The 19,161-nt window shown below is 40.9% G+C and overlaps 2 protein-coding genes across 4 annotated transcripts; one reads left to right on the forward strand and one right to left on the reverse strand.

The window, feature by feature from the left end:
* Window positions 1–309: 309 nt before the first annotated feature.
* On the reverse strand, window positions 310–13,659 carry psmc6 (proteasome 26S subunit, ATPase 6). 3 transcript variants are annotated; one of them, XM_053887910.1, is made up of 16 exons: window positions 13,560–13,577; window positions 12,639–12,694; window positions 11,558–11,668; window positions 11,095–11,174; window positions 8,494–8,533; window positions 8,332–8,384; window positions 7,934–8,001; window positions 5,631–5,745; window positions 5,223–5,310; window positions 4,352–4,413; window positions 4,147–4,270; window positions 4,009–4,070; window positions 2,238–2,358; window positions 2,080–2,160; window positions 641–712; window positions 310–563 (listed from the first exon to the last, which is right to left on the reverse strand). In XM_053887910.1, exons 3-16 carry the CDS (start codon window positions 11,643–11,645, stop codon window positions 445–447), a joined length of 1,173 nt encoding a protein of 390 aa, XP_053743885.1. In that variant the 5' UTR covers window positions 11,646–11,668; window positions 12,639–12,694; window positions 13,560–13,577; the 3' UTR covers window positions 310–444. The 3 variants fall into 3 exon arrangements, with proteins under 3 accessions (XP_053743885.1, XP_053743883.1, XP_053743884.1); XM_053887908.1 differs by lacking the exon at window positions 12,639–12,694 and having other exon boundaries at window positions 13,560–13,659; XM_053887909.1 differs by lacking the exon at window positions 13,560–13,577 and having other exon boundaries at window positions 12,639–12,988.
* Window positions 13,660–13,769: 110 nt separating this feature from the next.
* On the forward strand, window positions 13,770–18,319 carry nus1 (NUS1 dehydrodolichyl diphosphate synthase subunit). Its single transcript, XM_053888033.1, has 5 exons — window positions 13,770–14,277; window positions 15,391–15,525; window positions 15,736–15,888; window positions 16,100–16,199; window positions 17,666–18,319. The coding sequence occupies exons 1-5, from the start codon at window positions 13,878–13,880 to the stop codon at window positions 17,754–17,756; spliced, it is 879 nt and encodes a 292-aa protein (XP_053744008.1). The 5' UTR covers window positions 13,770–13,877; the 3' UTR covers window positions 17,757–18,319.
* Window positions 18,320–19,161: the final 842 nt, after the last annotated feature.

The following is a 19,161-nucleotide window of genomic DNA, read 5'->3' on the forward strand; positions in this document are numbered from 1 at the left end:
TGTGTCTTTTCAGTGCCACAGTAAGTAAGTAATCAGTTTGGGATGACATCGAAGCACCAAAACAGAGTTTGAACAATGTTGAAACGGACTATGACAAGGCCATTAAGCTGACCATTATAAAACCGACGTGTTCAGTATGGTGCTTTTTCTTTTTTGTCTAGAGTACATGAGGCAAATGGAGAGATGTTTAAGGGAGTAATGAGTAATGGCAGTTTTGAGTATGAGATCAGAAATGACAGATGGAGAAAAAGGGGTGATGAAACCACAAGCATCTTCAACCAGATACCAAGGAAAAGGATACCTCCAGTCAAGATTTTATTTCTTTGTATTAATGGACATTTTGATCCTTAAAGAATAGCAAAAAACATGGTGAGAAAAACAAGATTAATTTCCTCTTCATGACATCAGGCCCCAATAACACAGCCGTCTTAATAGATAAATGCTTTACACAGGTTTGTAATCCAACTTAGACTCAAGTTTCTTGGAGTCTGCCACCTTCCTCACAGCTTTCATGAAGTCCTCCTGAGTGACATACTCACGGTCTGCACGGATTGCAAACAGTCCTGGAAACACAGTCAGGTTCAGGCGAGTTAGGAAAGAAAAGGGCAAATATGGAAGCCAGTAAGGGACTAGTTCGTACCAGCCTCTGTGCAAACATTCCTCAGATCAGCACCGTTGAAACCATCGGACAACTTCACGATTGCTTCGAAGTCTAAAGAGAGAAAATAAAAAAGTCAGTCCAGTTGAGGCATCATACTGGTTTCCATGAAAAGGCTGTTTCTCCCCAGTAATTCTGCTGAATTGAAAGGCCGATTCGCATGCCTTTGTGGTCCTGTGGCTTTGCCATTGTGGGTGTCACTTTTGAATCTTGCCGTCATCAGCATCTCCTGAGATCAACATCTCCATTTGATCAGCCAACGCAGGATGGAAGATAGCTGTTATTGATGGGCTGTCTGAGCTGTTAACAAAACTGAAAGCCTTATTAATCGGAGGAGTATGTTGACTTCTTTGGTGGCGATAACTGTCGATGAAAAAGTCGGCACGTGGCAATTGTGGAGAATTGCACTGGGGAGAGGGTCACAGCAGTGGTTACTACTGTCATACTAATGAACAATAAACAGAGCGCTCATATTTGGATTGCAGCTCACTTCACTGCAGTGCTGGAATTTGTCCTGCCGCAATTCTATTTTACATCATTGTTACACACTGTATACATATTATTACATAGGTGAATAGGCTGGTGGCAGAGTTATGGCCTGGGGGCGGAACAATGGCCTGATCCAGAGATTGTTTTTGGAATTCAGGAGAGGTCACGCTCAGCATGCTCCTCTTAGCATCATTGGTTCTGCAGGGGAGAGGGTGAGCAGTACCTGGGAATGCATATCGCCGAGGATCTCTCCTGTACCAGCAACACCTCATCACTAGTCAAGGGAGCCCACCAGCGCCTTTACTTTCTCCGCAAGCTGAGAAGAGCCAGTGCCCCAACCTCCATCATGTGCTTGTTCTATAGAGAACATCCTCACCAGCTGCATCAGAGGTATGGAGCTTGCACCTTATCCTGTCGCAAGACTCTCCAGAGCTAAAAAGCATAACTCTCTAGTGCAGGACACCGTCACCAAAACACTATATGGGGCGGACGTAAACAAATATGGCTGACCACGAGATCCACCTCGCTAGCGAATAGATTGCTTCCACAGTTCTTGACACCCATCACGCGCCGCTACCGGTGTTACATGCAGCATGTCATGAAATATGGCCAACCCATCCTCACTCCCATGGCATAAATACATTGACGTTGAGTGACGTTGAGTAAGTGGACTTTTGTGTCCTTTCTCACAGAGGAGTATGAACCCAGAGATGCTCAAGGAGCAACATATTTGTGCACTTTGGGAAGTCCACAAACAGATTTGTTTGCACTCAATGCTGATTTTGAATACAAGGTTGGAAATAAGTGTTATATTTAAAAAAAAAAAAAACACCCAATGTGTTGATTCTTAATCTAAAAAGGACATACATTTTCAATTATGAGGCTTCATGACCCCATGTCTGGATGAAAAGTGATCGATTCTGAATGATTACCTATTTCTCCATGCTTTGTGATGGGACTGGAGTGAATCTTCAGGATATCCAGGCGAGCCTGTTCATTGGGTAGCTCAATGTCTGTGAAGACGAAGCAGACATCAAATTGGTGTCAACTGACTAGAAAGACGTGGCTCAGAAGCAATATGAAAGCTTACGAATTTTACGGTCCAATCTTCCAGGGCGCAGTAGAGCGGGATCTAGAGTGTCGGGTCTGTTTGTGGCCATTATCATCTTGACTCTATGCAGTGTATCAAAGCCGTCCATCTGGTTGAGGAGCTGACATACAAACACTCATTACTAGTTGTAATTCATTGCCACTGCCTGGTCACATCATAACATACAAATCAGAAGAGTGAATTTATTTCCATCCCAGACATTGGGTCATACGGAAGTATGACCCAATGTCTGGGATGGAACATTAGAAATCCAATATTCTTCAGAAGGTTCTTCCCATGTCTGTTGCAGACGTTCTCATAAATGTGTGCCACTTGTGGGTTGCATTGCTTTCACTCTTCTGTCCATTTCATCCCAAACCAGCTCAATGGGGTTTAAGTTTGGAGACTGTGCTGGCCACGCCATGGTTTCAAGTTTACCAGTCTGTTCTTTTTCCGCAAGATAGTTCTGGAATAGTTTGGACTTATGTTTCTGGTCATTATCTTGCTGTAAGATGAACCCCTGACCAACTAGACGCATGCCAGAGGGTATTGCATGGTGCTGCAGGATGCTGTGGTAGCTGTTTTGGTTCAGAGTGCCCCTCACTCTGAACAAGTCACCAACCCTGGATCCAGCAAAACAACCCTAGACCATCACACTTCCTCCTCCATGTTGGACAGTTGAAGCCGCACAGCAATGGTATTCTTGCTGCAACTCGTCCATTCAAACCCGCAGTCTTCTCTTCAGTTGAAACAGAGACTTGCTTACCACGACCACTGTTAAGCTGTGCTTGAAGCTGTTGTCCTGTGAGCCGTCTATCACACAAACTGATGACTCTCAGAAACTTGTCCTCTGATTCAGTTGTGGCTTTGGGTCTCCCAGACCTCTTCCTGTCAAAGTTTGCCAGTTTCTGACTTCCTTTTGATGGTGAAGGAAACTCTACTCACTGACGCCTTGACTTTCTTTGCAATTTCTCTGTAGGAAAGACCTACATTTTTTCATTGTTATCATCTGTCTCTCTTCCACTGTTAATTGCCTTTTCTGTAACAACACACTACTTTCTGCAGTACAATACTGTTCAACTGATGCTCACGAGGGTATGGTACCACATAGTGTTCAAACACTGCTTTTATGCTGACAGAGGGGCTTGTTAGTAATCCAGCAAACTTGGAACACCTGTAGGAATTTGTAGCACCAGCTTTTTAAGGCTTGGTCACCCTCCGTTGCCGCAGGACAGCTATCAATTGTTAACCCTTTTGTGTTATTGTTCTGAAATGTACTCTGTTTTTCAGTTATGGGTCACCTCTGGCCTTGTATCATTTCAAGCTACTGATTGGACTTCAGTGACTTGAATTGCAATAAATAACTGGAAAAAGTGTGGTGTTTTTGTCCGGTAGTGTAGATTATTTTCAGATTTCCTGGGATGACAGGTTTCATTTTGAACAGTCCAAAGTCCCAGAGTCAGACTCTCCAGCTCTCTGTTAAACGCTCCCTTGGAGTATGTAACTCTGGGCGAGCGACCTGGAGGCATGTTCTTGCTTTTCATCTGATCCGGAAGTGGCGATGTTAACTGATGAAACTATCAGGGATTGACACATCACTGTCTTCATTATTGTGACGCTGGTGAGTAGACCGCATGCATGACAAGGACGATTTGAACAATTCTCTAGCTTTAGGTCACAACTTATTATTATTATTATAATTTGAGAAAAACACTTTTAAACAATCACCTGAACCAAGCAAAAACTTCCCCTTCAGAGTAGAGATATTTACCTCCATCAAAGTTCGCTGGATCTCTCTGTCAGCAGATGTACCTTCTGAGAAACGCCGACCACCTAGAAGAAAAATATTCACAGAACTAAGGGTAAGGGGCACCATCAAGCTCACTGTTGCGCATGACTCAATACCCACCAATAGCATCAATCTCATCCATGAAAATGATGCAGGGCTGATGGTCTCTGGCATAGTTGAACATCTCTCTGATCAGCCGAGCACTTTCACCTATGTACTTGTCTACGATGGAGCTGGAGACAACCTAATGGACAGCACAGAGATGCAACTTCAGAAAATGAACCGATGACATACACTGGTATGGTACAAATGTATTCTGAACAACCTTAAGAAAGTTGCAGTCCAGCTGACTGGCGACTGCTCTGGCCAGAAGTGTTTTCCCTGTGCCTGTTGAGGGACAAATATAATTTTGCAGCAAAAAAAAAACACACACACACACAGACACTTTTTTAATGTTAAACCTGCATCACTGCATGAACTTGAACTACCGTACATAAAGTGACAGACGACCACAGAAAACCGCATAATAAAGACAATGCTAGTGACTATAAATACACTGCTAAAAAAGGGACCACTAAAGTAACACGTTGTAGATCTGAATGAAACACTTTGTTCTTTCCATAGTTGAATGTACTGACAACAAAATCACACAAAAATTACCAATGAAAATAAAATGCATCAGCTCATGGAGATCAGGATAACAAATAGAGTGCCTAAATGAAACGCTCTGTTTCGCAGATTCCTTTTGCCTTGATGTTGGATGAATTAGAACAAATATTATGAAAGCTTGTTCATTTAAGCCACAAAAGGCTAAAGGGATTGATGAGGCACAGTGCTGCAAAGAACGTCTGTGACAAACAGCGAAGTAAGACCTTTAAACCGTGGATAACTATAGTCTTAAAAGGTGAAGAAGTGTGACATGTACTGCAAGCAAGAGGGACATGAATTTGCCTTTCCTAAGGGCCCAGCTACAAAGATTCAAGAAGGCATGTAGAAACTGAGTAGTTTATGTTCACAACAAGAATGAGCACAAGCAATCTGAGCAAGGAAGAGGACCTCCTTTTTTTTATTAAACAATAATTGCAAGCTGTGTTTTTATAAAGACCTGCAATATCGCAGTGGTATAATCTAATCTAAACCAATATGGTAGAAAAATAGTCATGGCCCACATTTGCGGTCACATAAACACTGCTTACCTGGGGGCCCATAGAGCAGACAGCCTTTGGGTGGGATAATTCCCACTCTCTGGAAGAGCTCAGGGTTGGTTAGAGGAAGCTCAATGACCTGCCAACACAAAGGAACACATACACATTGTCAACACAAGCACTCGACACTTTGGATTTGGTAAATGAAGTGTAACTATTACTATTACTGACTGATAAAAGGGGTGGCCTTTATAATTAGCTAGAACAAAAATGGATTGTCACAATAGAGAAATTCCAGTATTCTGACAACCCTAGTCTAACTATGAAGTGATCTATACTGATGATAATATATTACGTGGAAGAGAAGGGTTAATGAATGTCTAGATCATAGAACAAACCACTCTCTGCCGCAGGGGTTAACCGTCTCTCTCTAATGTGATTTCCTCATTTAATTCTTACCTCTCTCAGCTCTCTGATTTGTTCAGACAGACCACCAATCTCAGAGTAGGACACGCTTCCCGGGTCTTCGTGTGACATGTTGTACACCAGAGGGTCTACTTCTCTTGGCAGGTACCTATATATGTACAAAAAGTATTTAACTCCCAATGTTTAACTCAAGGCAATGTCACAAGAAAATTAAGCTTGTACTTTCTTCAGAATGATGTGGAAATTGATTGGATGCACATGGGGAAGGCCTCTTAATTCTTTAAAAAGGCTTGCATAATCTATAATAGTTTTATTGATGCTCATCACGAGAGAAACAGAGCAATTCCTCAAAAAGTATCACACTCAGGATGTAGCATCACAACAGTTTTCAATTTCATTTCAATTTTCTGCCTGCTTTATTTTGTCATTTTTACATCCTGATGTAAAATGTTAAAAAGCAACAACATTTCTCTTCATGTATGAATATAAATGGCATCTTACTGAAATAAATAAATCAGAAAAAATGGCTTATATTTGTCATCATGACTGGCTGGACAGGATGACATCATAAAGGCTCAGTTTGGCGCAGATAAATCGATTGGTAAACCCCTAACATAAAGAGCATTGTACTTCACAGGTCATTCTACACCACTGTTTTTCAACCAGCGTGCACTGCTGTGGCAGACTAGTGTGTGGTGAGAGACCGTCAGGTGTGCCGTGAAAAATGACAGTTCTACCTCATTTGGCCATAGATAAAGATCAGCGATATGATGGCATTGACATGAACAATTAGAATTTGTTGACGATCTACCAACGTGAGGAGATTACATGGATTAGGTAACATTATTTCTATGCACTTTAGATCTATGATGACGCGTCGATTTGTTTGTCAGTGGAGTGGAGTGGAGCTGCGCCTGGTGCTCCACTTCCCACTGAAACTCATAGCGAAGAAGCCTGTAAAATCAGTAACCGTTTTCAAACCCGATGCATCTCTAACCCGCAACGCAAAAAAAATGTCTGCACCACAGAGCTAATGGCTAAAGTGACGTCTCACTTAAAAACTTTGACACTAGTAAACTATCAAAAGTTTGCTCCATGGTTAAAAAGTGGCAAAAAGTTTGCTAAAAAATAAATGCAGAACCAAACAAATGCGGTCCAAAATGTGAAGAGAGAAATAATAATTGTAGTTGAGAAGCAAGCTCTGGCACCTCCTAACAGAAATTGCACAAGACAAGACATACTTTAGTCCAACAAAGACCAAAAAAAAGATAAATGACTTCAACTAAGCAATCATTTTTATAACTTGCAGAATTAATGAGATACATTCATTAATCTAATCTAGACATTTACTGTATACGTATAACTGTGATAACCACTTTATACAAAAGAACTAATCTGATTAATATACAGCCTTTGAAATGAATTTACCATAACTAAAAAACGCATGGAGACTGTATGGACACCAAGTGTATTTTATTCCAAATACCATGTATATGTATTACGGACACATTTCCTAGATGCTATTGAAAAAATATTAAAAATAAGGTGAATAAATGATCATACATTCTATTCTCCAAATCATTATATAAACAGTCAGCCAGTTCTTTGTCTTGTGTGATGAAAAACCTTTTCACAATTATCTCTCCTAAAGTGGTTTTCTATTGCCTTATTGAAGATTTCACTAATACTTAGACCACTTTAGAATTTGTTGATGGTCCCTAACTGATGCCCGGTTGGAGCATTCGCGCTGCCTGTGAGCGTGTGTCCTCAATCAGTGAACCCTAATGGGGGACGCGGAAGAGGACGGCGTCGCCAATACCGGAGCGGAGGTCCGTTCAATATCCAACTATTTTCACCACGGTGTTTTGCCGAGGCACCAGCGCAGCATTAGACCTGCATGTATTGATAAGAACTATGGCAGAGGACAGGGTCAGAGAGCCTATGAGGACCACTCCATCTAAGAGATGACCAGTGTCATTATCAAAGGTTCCCTGTATTAAAAACAAGTTTAAAACTACGATCACGAGCTTCACCACACTCTCCACAACTCATGTGCCTGTGTCAGCTGTCAAATGCCACGGAGGTGGAGAGTGTGGCGCGCCGTCACAGTCTCGTCATGCTCACCTGTGCAGGTCCAATGCAGCGAGTGTGTCACGTGTTTATCAAATTTATCGTGAGGTGCAGAATTGTGATTGTGGGGATTGTGTTTGGCGGTATATCGTGTACGATATGTAATCACCCATCCCTACACCTTATGCATACATTAAAAGCCTTGCAATAAAAAAATACAAACATGTATAGAATATTCAGCCGTTTGGTACACTGTTACAACCTACCGCATAATGGTGAGTGTAGTCATGTCCAGCGCCACCCTGGTTCCTGGTTTTAGCTGAGACTTGTCCAACTGCAAGAAAAGACATAAAATTACCATATAAAAGCCATTTCCTTGATGAGCAATTTCTGACACTGATATGGTCTTCAACCTGAAAAAAAAATCTTCTGATCAAGCAAAACAAAATGACAAACATAAGATAAATTATTTTGAAGGTCTGGATAGAATGAATAGATAGAACAAAACAAAACCTATGGCATAAGTCCTCTGATTGATATAAATAAATAAAAAGTTTTTGTCTAAAGTTTTTTTATTGTTAAATTTTTTCACTTCTTAAGTAGCACTCATTTGACAGGTATCAGTGCACTTTTTGACAGACACAGTAATAGCTCAACTACCTACCTGTCTCCGGCATCCAACCACATATCTTGGGCCATTTGTTGCTTTGACTATAACTGAAATAAGATGGAAAATAAAGCATTATCAACATAACATTAAGATTTAAGAAATTAAGATAACAACTGTGCTCCTTTGCACTATGGAGGAATATACACATTAACTTACACTTCTCCTCGGTCAGTTGTTTCAGAACTTCTCCAACAATCTACAAAAGGATAGCAGACAAATGTGGACATCATGAAACATTCAAAGTGACCTTCTCCAAGATGTTTGCAGCTTTATTTCAGATAACAAGTGAGTTTTTTGGAGGAGGACTTGCCGAAAAGATTTCAACATTATTTATTATTTTATTATATATATATATATATATATTTTTTTTTTTTTCTGTGATGAGTGTCAGACTGATTGCTATTTCTCACCCTAACACTAGCACTTGGTTTGGAGTGCCCTCCACTATGAAGTGCCCTCTGACTACAATTGGGACAACACTTCATGACATCACGCGTAAATACGTTTCATTGGCTGCCGTGCTATGTTTCGTTTCCCGCATATCGAGTGTTGGAGGCGTTTTGCAAATGTCAGCGCCAACGTTTTTGCTCATCTCATTCTGTCCCATTGCACCCAAACACTGCACCACACCTCGTCCCCGTGAAAATGGCGGGGTGGGAAGGTAGTGCTGTGTTTAAAAAAATCGATTTTCCGATTCTGAATCGATTCGTACATCAATTCCATCAAATCGATTCATAGGTCCAAAGATCGGACTAATTAATTTACGTATTAACACATATTCTCTGGGTGAAGTGCGCATGCGCGCACCTGGGACACCAAAGTCAAAACAACATGCCTCCTCACAGTGGCAACACTAGCAACGTTCAGGTGCGACCAAACCAAAAACGCGCTCGACAAAAGCATAGCAATTAGCACGTATGCCTAATGGAGGTACTGGAAGTGTTGCAGTATTGCGGAAATATGACCCACCTCACTAGTCACGTGACGCGACATCACCCAGCGCTCCTGTCCAAGCCATCCACCGGGCCACAACAAATGAAACACGAGCGAACTTTACCACTACCGGGTAATTCTGCACGCTCTGTCAAAATAACTGAAGCGATTGCGGGCTTCATTTGCAAAGATATGCGCCCGTCATTCGTCGTTGGAAATGAGGGCTTCAGGCGGCTAATGAAAGTAACAGAGCCTCACTATGTTACGTTGTCTCGCAAACGTCTGTTATCCCAAACATGCACCAGTCAGTCAAAGAAAACATGAAAAGTAAGCTTCAGTCAGCAGTCAGGGGGGCATTACAAGTGATGCGTGGACATCTTCGCAATCTTACACGAATCTGACAACTCACTATATTGATGAGGAGTGGGACCTCTTGTCGTACGTACTACAGACCACATAGAACTGTTTACATACTGACCAATGACCGTCAGGTTGCTGTGAAGTCAGTAACCAGCACTCTGTTTACATTTTCAATGGCTGAGAATATCTTTTTTCATTTTGGTAATAAAATAAAAACGCATTAGTATTAAACAGCAGCAGCTTTTGGGTGAATTTTTAATGTCATATTTCTATATTTCTGTTGAATGTCAATATGATACTAGTATTAATACGTTGTGTAACTTGTCATGTGATCATGCCAACAGCTCAGAAAATGGTTTAAATACTAACCTGAATCGAGATCGGATCGGATCAAATTGAATCGTGATAATCGATTCTAAGTCATGAGAATCGGAATCGAATCGATTCTTGAAATTAGAATCGATACCCAGCCCTATGGGAAGGTGCTCTTTAGGGCACAGTGCGAGATCAGTGACTTCTTCACTCCTGATCTACACTGTTCTCTAAACACAGGCGATGCAGATTGGAATTTCTAGAGAGAAACGTTTAACCTACATGATGAAGGTTAAATATAACTGTTAAATTATGATTTATATTTTACGCATTGTTTTATTGTAGATCATTGTTCAATAACGTTGAAGTTCAATGACAGCAAAACCCTAAATCATTGAATAATGGTGATTATGATATAAATCAAAATTTTTGTCATAACCATCCAGACCTGCAAGTAAGTAAGTAAGTTCCTCATCACAGTTCCACCAGTATGCCTGCATCTGATATGCGGACCATTTGGCGACTTTGGCAGGTGAAGCAGACTGTCTGACAAGTCCAGCTGGGACCATTTTCTATTGTACCTGAATGCTGATTTCATTATATTGCAATTTTACTATTGCGATTAGAATGATTGTAATTTCCTCCTCTAAAAACAAAAAACAAAGTAAACTATCAATTATAGCAATGCGCATCAGGAAAATGTTTAGTCGAGGTAATGTCAGTGAAGGTGTTTTTGTATTGAATAGGTCTTATTGATTATTCAAATTCAAATTGACATTGCATTGTAATAGAATGTGATTTGAAAAACAAAAACACACCACAGAGCTGACACAAGATCGCAGTTGACAACCGGGACAGCTGCTCCACCAGGCTCAGAGACACTGTGCTTTCTGATCAGTAGTTGAGGGGAGACAGCAAAAGTTGTGATTCAAAGTCTGAATACAGTGTTTAACTTTGTAAATTTACCGGATACTTAGTCGACTACAATCGACTATTAATAGCAAAAGTGCTGCCCGGTAGTGCTGTCATGGAACAATGGAGCTACATCAATTATTGTAACTATTGTAATTAAACCGACTTTCGTGTCAACTGTCAAATCCTGACATTCGACGAACAGAATTGAATATCAAGAGCTATGTGAAGAATTCTTACCTGTCCAACACTTTGAAGGGCCTTCAGATCGTTCTCTGACTTCTCATACTGTTTTGTTTGTTCACGTAGCTGTTCACGTACTATAAGGGTAAAACAAAAAAGAACAACTCTTGAAGCCTTATAGAGCACATATGGATTGGAATTCGCCGTTAGGGTAAGGCAGTAGTGGATGTTGTCTTCTGTTTTCAGGTCACACAAAATCGACGTTAATATAACTGTCTGTGTGTGTATGTGTGTATATATATACACACACACAAACCAGATAAACTGTTATTTATCACATAGAGTAGCAATTCTCATTGAAAATACATGTAAATTAACGGCGCTACCGGCTGCATGACAAAGCACAAAGCTAGCTAGGAGGCTAGCCAGCAACCATGACGCCATATATAAAAATGTCTGCGTTCCATTGATCATACTTCATATCTTAACACGCATTTGACACAACTTGACAGTCACTCACGTTCTTTCAGTCGTCCATCAACTTCTTTATGTTCGAGTAATTTTTTACGGTAGTCCTGCAGGGCTTTCTCTCGACCGTCCGCCGCCATGTCCGCGCTCTTCCTACTGGATCCTGACGGTACACAAGCTGTGAAAACTGCACGATCTGTGGACGCATGCGCGCGCAGGCGCAGTGACGACTCTTGATTCGCCATGTTTTTTTATGGCAACTCTACAGGGACAAATGACTAGCCAGACTGCTTCTAAAAGTTTCTCAGAACGATGCGGACATATGTTGCTTTCAAAACTACTTCAATGTTGCTTAAAGGTCTGCTTACCTTTTTTCATACTTGAGATTACTTCTCTAGCTTTGCAGATGAGCCTTGCATGGTAAATTTAAATACTGGTGAGCAAGCTCCACTGCCACCATCGGATATCAATATTTTAAGTGGTGTTTTCCTCTGGAAAAATAGCTTGATGATGCTCCAAAGGTTCCCAATAGGGTTGAGGTCATGGGAGGAAAGTGGTCGTTTTAAACTGTTTGAAAACTAGGTCTCATGTATTCCTGGTCCCCACTGGAGATGTTTTTGCGAGTGAGCATTATTAAAAGTGGTGGAATAGATGGCTTATGCATAACTGCAAGCTTCTGGAGGTTCCTACATCTTGATGTTCGTGGGACTCCAGCTTCAAATAACTTCGCTGCTTTGTAATGTCATTTTAGCAGTTGTTCTCTTTATCTGATGTATTAGCCTGACCGCAATATCTGCAAACTCCTGTGTAGCCTGAATCACCTACCAATCTATTTATAGTACAATGATGACCCTTAAGTTTTCGTGAAATAATAAGGTTTTCATATTATTTTCATATATGAACTGTTTCACACTTTTCAGCACTAGAGAGAGATCCCTTTTCTCTCCCATATTGCTTGAAAATGCTTAGTGATATGGAACATTCTTCTTAAGCAGTTTTTCCTTGTTTCCAGTTGTTTCTGACCCACTTTGTCTGCCTGACTCCCAGGACATGCTGGGATACAGTGGATAGAGACGCCTGATTGATGGCTCTGAAGTTTGTCAACAGCTTTGCCAGTGTGGTTCTTTACTTACGAGTGGTTCATCCAGCCAGGTGTCCGTGGTCCCACTGACAACCTCCACCCATCAGTCTGCAGCAGCCACAAGTGTTGAGAGCCATTAAAGTCCCAATTTGCGATCCATTCTGTGTGTCTGTGTTGTAGTACAAGTCTGTCCTTTACTTAGAGACACTTTTGATTCTGTACTGTGTGTTGGTTACGGTTTGTTCTGTTGTATGATCAACTTTGTTGTTAAGACCTTTGTTAATGAAAATCTGTTATTACTTTGGTGACTTTGTTTTATTGTGTCAAAAAAGTTCAATTATTTGCTAAACTCCAACCTGTTCTATGCTCCACGCATGTTGCAGAAAAGCATCACAACCAGGTGTTTTATATATAGGATAATTGTTGATCTATATATGGGATAGTAAGCTCATTTTCAGACCGCACAATTCGTCTCAAACATTGCTTAATTTTAAAACACATGCACCAAAACTGTCAGCACCCACAAGATTAGGTTTTGACACCTCCAAGGTGATGATGTCCTGTTGTCGGCTGGAGCTCGGACACGGATGAGACGAGTCTCAGACAGAGCGTTACTTGGTTTACTACTTTGTCACAGCCAAGCTGCACAGAACTGCACATTCCGAACTGGACAGCACCACTTCACTTCTTCTTCCGAGACAGACGTCATTCACCCGGCAACCCCTCCCACATGCAGCGGCCGCACACACACATTCAGGAACAGCGCACATACAGTTCACTCCTACAACAGAGGTTTAGGTCTACCGTAGTGCGGCGCTTGAGTCCGTTTATGTTGCTGGATTAAAAAAACTAGAATATTATATAAAACATACAATTTCTTAATCTAGACTCCAGAAGTAAAAAAAAATATTTTAATGAGTAAAAAAATAACGCATCGCCTGTGCGCGATATAACCATCAACGCATGCGCTTACCAGTAAACGACAGTTGGTAAAACATGCGCAATTTCTGGTTGTAGTCCCGGAATTTCCGGCGGACCGCATCAGGCAGTGACAGACAACGACAACGACAACAACAAACACGCACAACTTGGCTTCACTTGTGTCGCTTTAAGAGACGTCACAGGCCTCGTGGCCAATCATAGATCTACGTGTGTTACGTCCGGAGTTCACAGGTCAGGGGTTGCTAAATAGGGCAAGATGGCGACTGTGGGTAGCGTAGTGGTAAAAGCCACTGTGTAACATTTGATTATTGGACACGTTCTTGTTTCGATTTTGAATGTGCAAGCATTTATGGCGCTGTTGTCCAATTTGTTATGGCAGTTCCTGCTGGTTGTTGTCCATCTCAACAGAGCGGTTGTGTCTTGGCTCCGTGGCCGGATCAAAAGCGTGAAGGGCCGGCTGAGGGAGCGAGTGACGGCTGCTTTGCTGCTGCCGCTGCCTCTCGTGGGCTTCATGGACTACGGGAAAAAATATCAACAGACTTTGGAAGCTAACGGCACCCCAGTGCGTGGAAACCGTTACACGACCGGACGGCCCCAATGTTTGTCTGATGGCAGGTCTCTGGAAAAGTTGCCGGCTCACATCGGCCTGTTGGTAGCTGAAGAGCAGCCCAGTTACACGGACATCGCCAACCTGGTTGTCTGGTGCATTGCAGTCGGCATTTCTTATGTCAGCATCTACGATAATTACGGTAGTGTCACGTTTACCAACTCTTTTCACATACAATACATATTCTGGATTTGTTTATGCTTTATATTTTTAATGGTTTTACCTCGCTTATGCATATTTTCAATGATTAATGAAATGATCTTCAATATTTTGGGTGATCACATTCAAAAGTCCATGCTTTGTCATGTGACCATGGTATTTATGCATTTTGTTCCATTCCGTTGAGCACCACACGGCCGTGACTCACATGCAAGAAATGTGGTTCTATAATGGCCTTATGTTTGGCAAGATGATCTTGGTGCATTAACTATAAATTGTTTTATAAAGACACGCAGTTGTCAGTATTACATAGTCCAGATTCATTTTTTTCCTGAAGAAAAATTTTTGGAGGCATCTTTGGTTATAAAGCACATTACATTATTCAACTTTCAGAATTCAACATTAGAATTTATGTTCAAAGTTAATGTTCTTAACTTTCTGCTTTTGGTGTTATACTTTTACTTCAATTTTATACACTAGTAGATATTTTTTGCTCAAGTTTTCTTTCTCATTATTTCTGTTTCAATTTGGTGAAGTACAATATGTACCTAGTTAATCACACATTTTGTATCTGTTGTAAATAAAACTCAAAGGAAGATTTTATCAACACAAGAGTGGCCATGAATTCATTGTTCATGCAGAATAACCTCAGAGGCACTGAAGAGGCTCTGCAACATGCTTACAAGCACAATGTAAGCATGATTGGCCACTCTTGCATCTTCCATTGAGTTACATTTAGAACAGATATATAACATTTAGAATATGTGAGCCTATTTGCTATTAATTGCAAGTAAACTCACCTCTAGTGCGATCAGTGGCGAAGGTTGGCTGAACGTGGCGCATTAAAAACAACAACAAAATTATACTCAAACAATAAAAGCTTTTTTTTAACCAACATTTAGTATTAACCACAGAACAAATTTATATAAAATCTATACAGTACTATGTCTCCAAATTCACGTGACAGATACTAACTTTTGAAGGTTAATAAAATCTGGTCAGAAACAAGTCCCTGCAAATAGAAGTTTTTGTTGCCTGTTTGCTGATTTTTTTTGGGTGTTCTAACTTCAATACTTATGTCTGTGACTGGTTCCAGGCATTTTTCAGAAGAACAAGGCTCAGTTGCTGGAGGTGATACTTCAACAGCAGCAGGAGCTCCTGGGACCTGGAGAAGCATCCAAAAATAAAGTGGAGTTCATTAGCAGCAACGCAGATAAAAACCGGCACCATGGTGAGATATAGTTTGTTACATTTTTAAAGAACTAAACAGGGAAATGTCTTGAATTAGGAAAAAGACAGTGCTACTACAATAAATAACTTGAAGGAACAAGATTCAGATTCTGTATGCTGAAGAAAACTGATTGTTTCGAAACATATGTGGTACACGTGAGATTTGCTTTTAACGGCAGCATCTAAATCCTTGTCTTTGACTGCGTGTCAGTGCTCTCATGCGGACCCACAGTTAAAGTCCTGGCTCCAGAAGATGGGAAGCAGAGTATTGTGGAGGCAGCGCAGCAACTATGTCGCTCTGTGGAGACCAAGGAGAGGAGCTTTAGAGACATCAGTGTGACACTGCTGGATGTGCTGCTCAGAGGTACATGCTGTCTTGCTGTTGCTGCACTCTTCTTTTCTTTGTGTCTCTCGATTGGTCCATAAACACTGTATCAGGTGTAACAAACAATTTTCTAAGAAAATGTGTACTTCTCAAAATTATGAGATCATGTAACCCTAATCCAGCAAAAAATCTGTTGCTAAGTAATTGACTCCTGTCCTGAAAGTGTATATCTGCTATCTGCTTCCTCTAGAGTCAAAGGATCTACCAGATCCAGAGCTGGTTGTGAAATTTGGGCCTGTAGACAGCACACTGGGTTTCCTCCCTTGGCATATCAGACTCACAGAGTTCATGTAAGTATTTGGTGAGCCTCCATTGCACTATACTCTTGGTAACATAACGTGAATGAGAGTGATTCCATTAGCTCTGCTCTTGTCTAACTGAACTGTATGCTCCTAGGAGGGATGGGCAATGACTTGCTAACTCGCCAAACACAATCTCCACGTTGATAATTCTGCATCTCACGATAAAGTCGATAAACACGTGGCTCTCTCGTTGCATTGGACTTGCACACATGAACATGACGAGACCGTGACGGCGCACCGCGCTCTCCAGCTCCGCGGCGTTTGACAGCCGACACTAGCGTGTGGCAGTTGTGGAGAGTGTGGTGGACTTTTGTTCATGATCATAGTTTTAAACTTAGTTTTAATACAGGGAACCTTTGATAATGACACACTGGTCGAATCTGAGTCTCTATATCCGTGTTTATTTTATGAGATGGAGTGGTCCTCACAGGTTCTCTGATGCAGGTGTCTGCCTTGGTTCACATCAACACATGCAGGTCTCCCGCTGCGCTTGTGCCTCAGCGAAACACAGTGGTGAAAATAGTTGGATATTGGACGGACCTCCGCTCTGGCACTGGCGGCGGCGTCCTCTTGCGTGTCCCCATTAGGGTTCACTGATCGCATCAAAGTAGAAATACTGATGACAAATTATATTGTAACGTTAAATTGAAAAGACAAAACTACCCTATTAGTATGTATGATTGCTGAAGAAAAAGCGACATAACACGACATGGTGCTGACAGTATGGTGCATAGTCACTGGTTCTATTTCGCCCAAAGTGCTGCGTCAAACTGCAAAACTTTATTGAAGTTGAACAAAACATTGTCGTCATTTTTAATGAGAACATCACATTACATTTGAAGGTGATGATGGTTCTATTAGTGCAGCTGCATACCAGTGTTTACATATAAGACCAGTCGACTCATGGCATAAAATAATCAGTGGCTAGTCGACTATCAAAATAAATGTTTGTTGTTGCACTTTTCACCAGGCTGCTTGCTGCCAGCCTCTTGTTGACTGAGGCTCCGCACTGAAGTTCACCTTGTCCCAACTCACCTGCAACGCACCCTCCTTACCCTCGTGGATTCAGTCCAGAATTGGCCCAGTGGGCTTTGGTTTGCTTAACTCCAACCTTAAATAAGCAGTACTTTCCCAATCAGGTTCACTACTTTAAGGTTGTAGTATCTCAATCTCATATGTTGCCGACTCTATCTGGATCCAACATCTTTTTGTTGTGGATGCTGTGCTTGTTTACACAGCACTGTCATGGTAGCCAAGTGAAAAACTGGAATTCATTTCGAACAGTTAATGAAAATAACCATGAAAAAGAAACTTTTTATAAAAGCATCCATAATCATTCAGGAAACATTGACCTGGATGGAAAATGTGCCTGTGGAGTGGATACTTGTGGCAAACTAATTATATCTGTATGTATTCTTTATTTTTACATCTCATTGGTTTGTTTCCTTCCTCAGCTCGCTTCCGTCCCATAGAGATGTGGCCTATGAAGACTTATTGGGAGTTTTGAAGCGGTATGCTCGATGTCAGCAGCGACTGGGCCAGTGACAATAAGTGATTGAGGGGGGGAGGGCAAATGATGGACCTTCTTGCCACCAGCCTGTCCCTGATTAAAGTGACATTCCAGGATGTTTGGATCATGCCTTCCAAGTCTCCTGAGAAGACTGCCTGAATGGCTTTTAAATGTCCAGCTACCGCTCACCACTTCTGATGATTTATGTTTTTGTTTGAGCTGTTGTCTGTGTCAATGGTCGTGTCATTGTGACCTCCAACTTGCAGTCACATGTTGAAGTGTGAATGTGAATCTAAGGCTCCTAAATATGATCTGGGTGAGCTGGTTTCAAGAGTTTTATTTCCCCCAAAAGAATTCATATTCAGTTAAAAAAAACAATCATAATAAAAAGATTTCTTCTGGCTGCCGTGGTCCTCATCCAAATGCCTCATTTCATTTCTAGATATATCGATACATGGCAACTGGTGAACATATCATGCATACTGACCAGACTCTGCATGGATCAGTACGAGTTATGCTATTTGTATGTTTTACTAATCGATTGTAATGACTGCCGATTATCTTTTGATCACAATTAAAGAAGCTTGAAGGATCGTAGGATGAGACCTCAGAATTGAATCTTCTTTAAAGAGAAGTCAGTCAGCCACTTTTAGGGACACTGCTGGCACCATCTTGAAGTGATACAATACTACAGCCATTTCAGTGATATATATATATATATTATATATATATTATATATATATATATATATATATATATTATATATATATTATATATTATATATATATATTATATATATATTATATATATATATATATATATATACAGGATTTTATCTCATATACCACTGATATTCAGGTTATGTCATGTCACAAGACACATTTGGGATGCGATCAATGAGATGAACTGAAGCAGGTTGTAGACGATCTCACTTAGGTAAAAAACAAAACAAAACAAGAACGTCAGTTTAAACAAAAAAGTAAAGTTTTTTTTTTTACTAAAAAATGAAGCTAAAATCGAAACAATGCAAGCAGCAAACTAGTGCTCTGTTCCTAGTTTCTCAGACGGGGCTGTTTTATCATCGTATTTCTCCCCACACAAAGCTTGAAGTTCGTGTCATCATTCTATGCTGGAAATTGACTCTGTTCTTGAGGGAAAACCCGTCGAAAGTTGGAGAAGAACAGAGGCCAATTGATTTTTGAGCCTTTATTGTTTTGAAATAGTGAAAAGAATATGAAAATGTGTCAACGGAGGAGAAAAAAATCAATGTGGATTTAGTTACATAACAAGAGAGGATGCACTTATTCTCCTGTTCTTGAGCACTGGTATTCATACTCACAGAAGAGCCAAAACCTCATCTGAAACCAAAACCACTTTACGGCAGCGCAGTTTTTAAAAGTGTCAGTTAATGACAATTTTGTAAAATTTGTGTTTGTACTG

The sequence above is a fragment of the Synchiropus splendidus genome, chromosome 15 (genome assembly GCF_027744825.2).
Source record: "Synchiropus splendidus isolate RoL2022-P1 chromosome 15, RoL_Sspl_1.0, whole genome shotgun sequence".
NCBI classification, from domain to species: Eukaryota; Metazoa; Chordata; class Actinopteri; order Syngnathiformes; family Callionymidae; genus Synchiropus; species Synchiropus splendidus.

Coding starts and splice junctions, on each gene's coding strand:
- psmc6 (XM_053887908.1), bottom strand. CDS start 13,584: ATGTTTTACCAACTGTCGTTTACTG. Junction 2,359..4,008: donor TCCAGCGAACTTTGATGGAG/GTAAATATCTCT, acceptor TTTGTATGTCAG/CTCCTCAACCAGATGGACGG. Junction 713..2,079: donor CACAAAGCATGGAGAAATAG/GTAATCATTCAG, acceptor TTCTCTCTTTAG/ACTTCGAAGCAATCGTGAAG.
- nus1 (XM_053888033.1), top strand. CDS start 13,878: ATGGCGCTGTTGTCCAATTTGTTATGGCAGTTCCTGCTGGTTGTTGTC. Junction 14,278..15,390: donor CAGCATCTACGATAATTACG/GTAGTGTCACGT, acceptor GACTGGTTCCAG/GCATTTTTCAGAAGAACAAG. Junction 15,889..16,099: donor GCTGGATGTGCTGCTCAGAG/GTACATGCTGTC, acceptor TGCTTCCTCTAG/AGTCAAAGGATCTACCAGAT.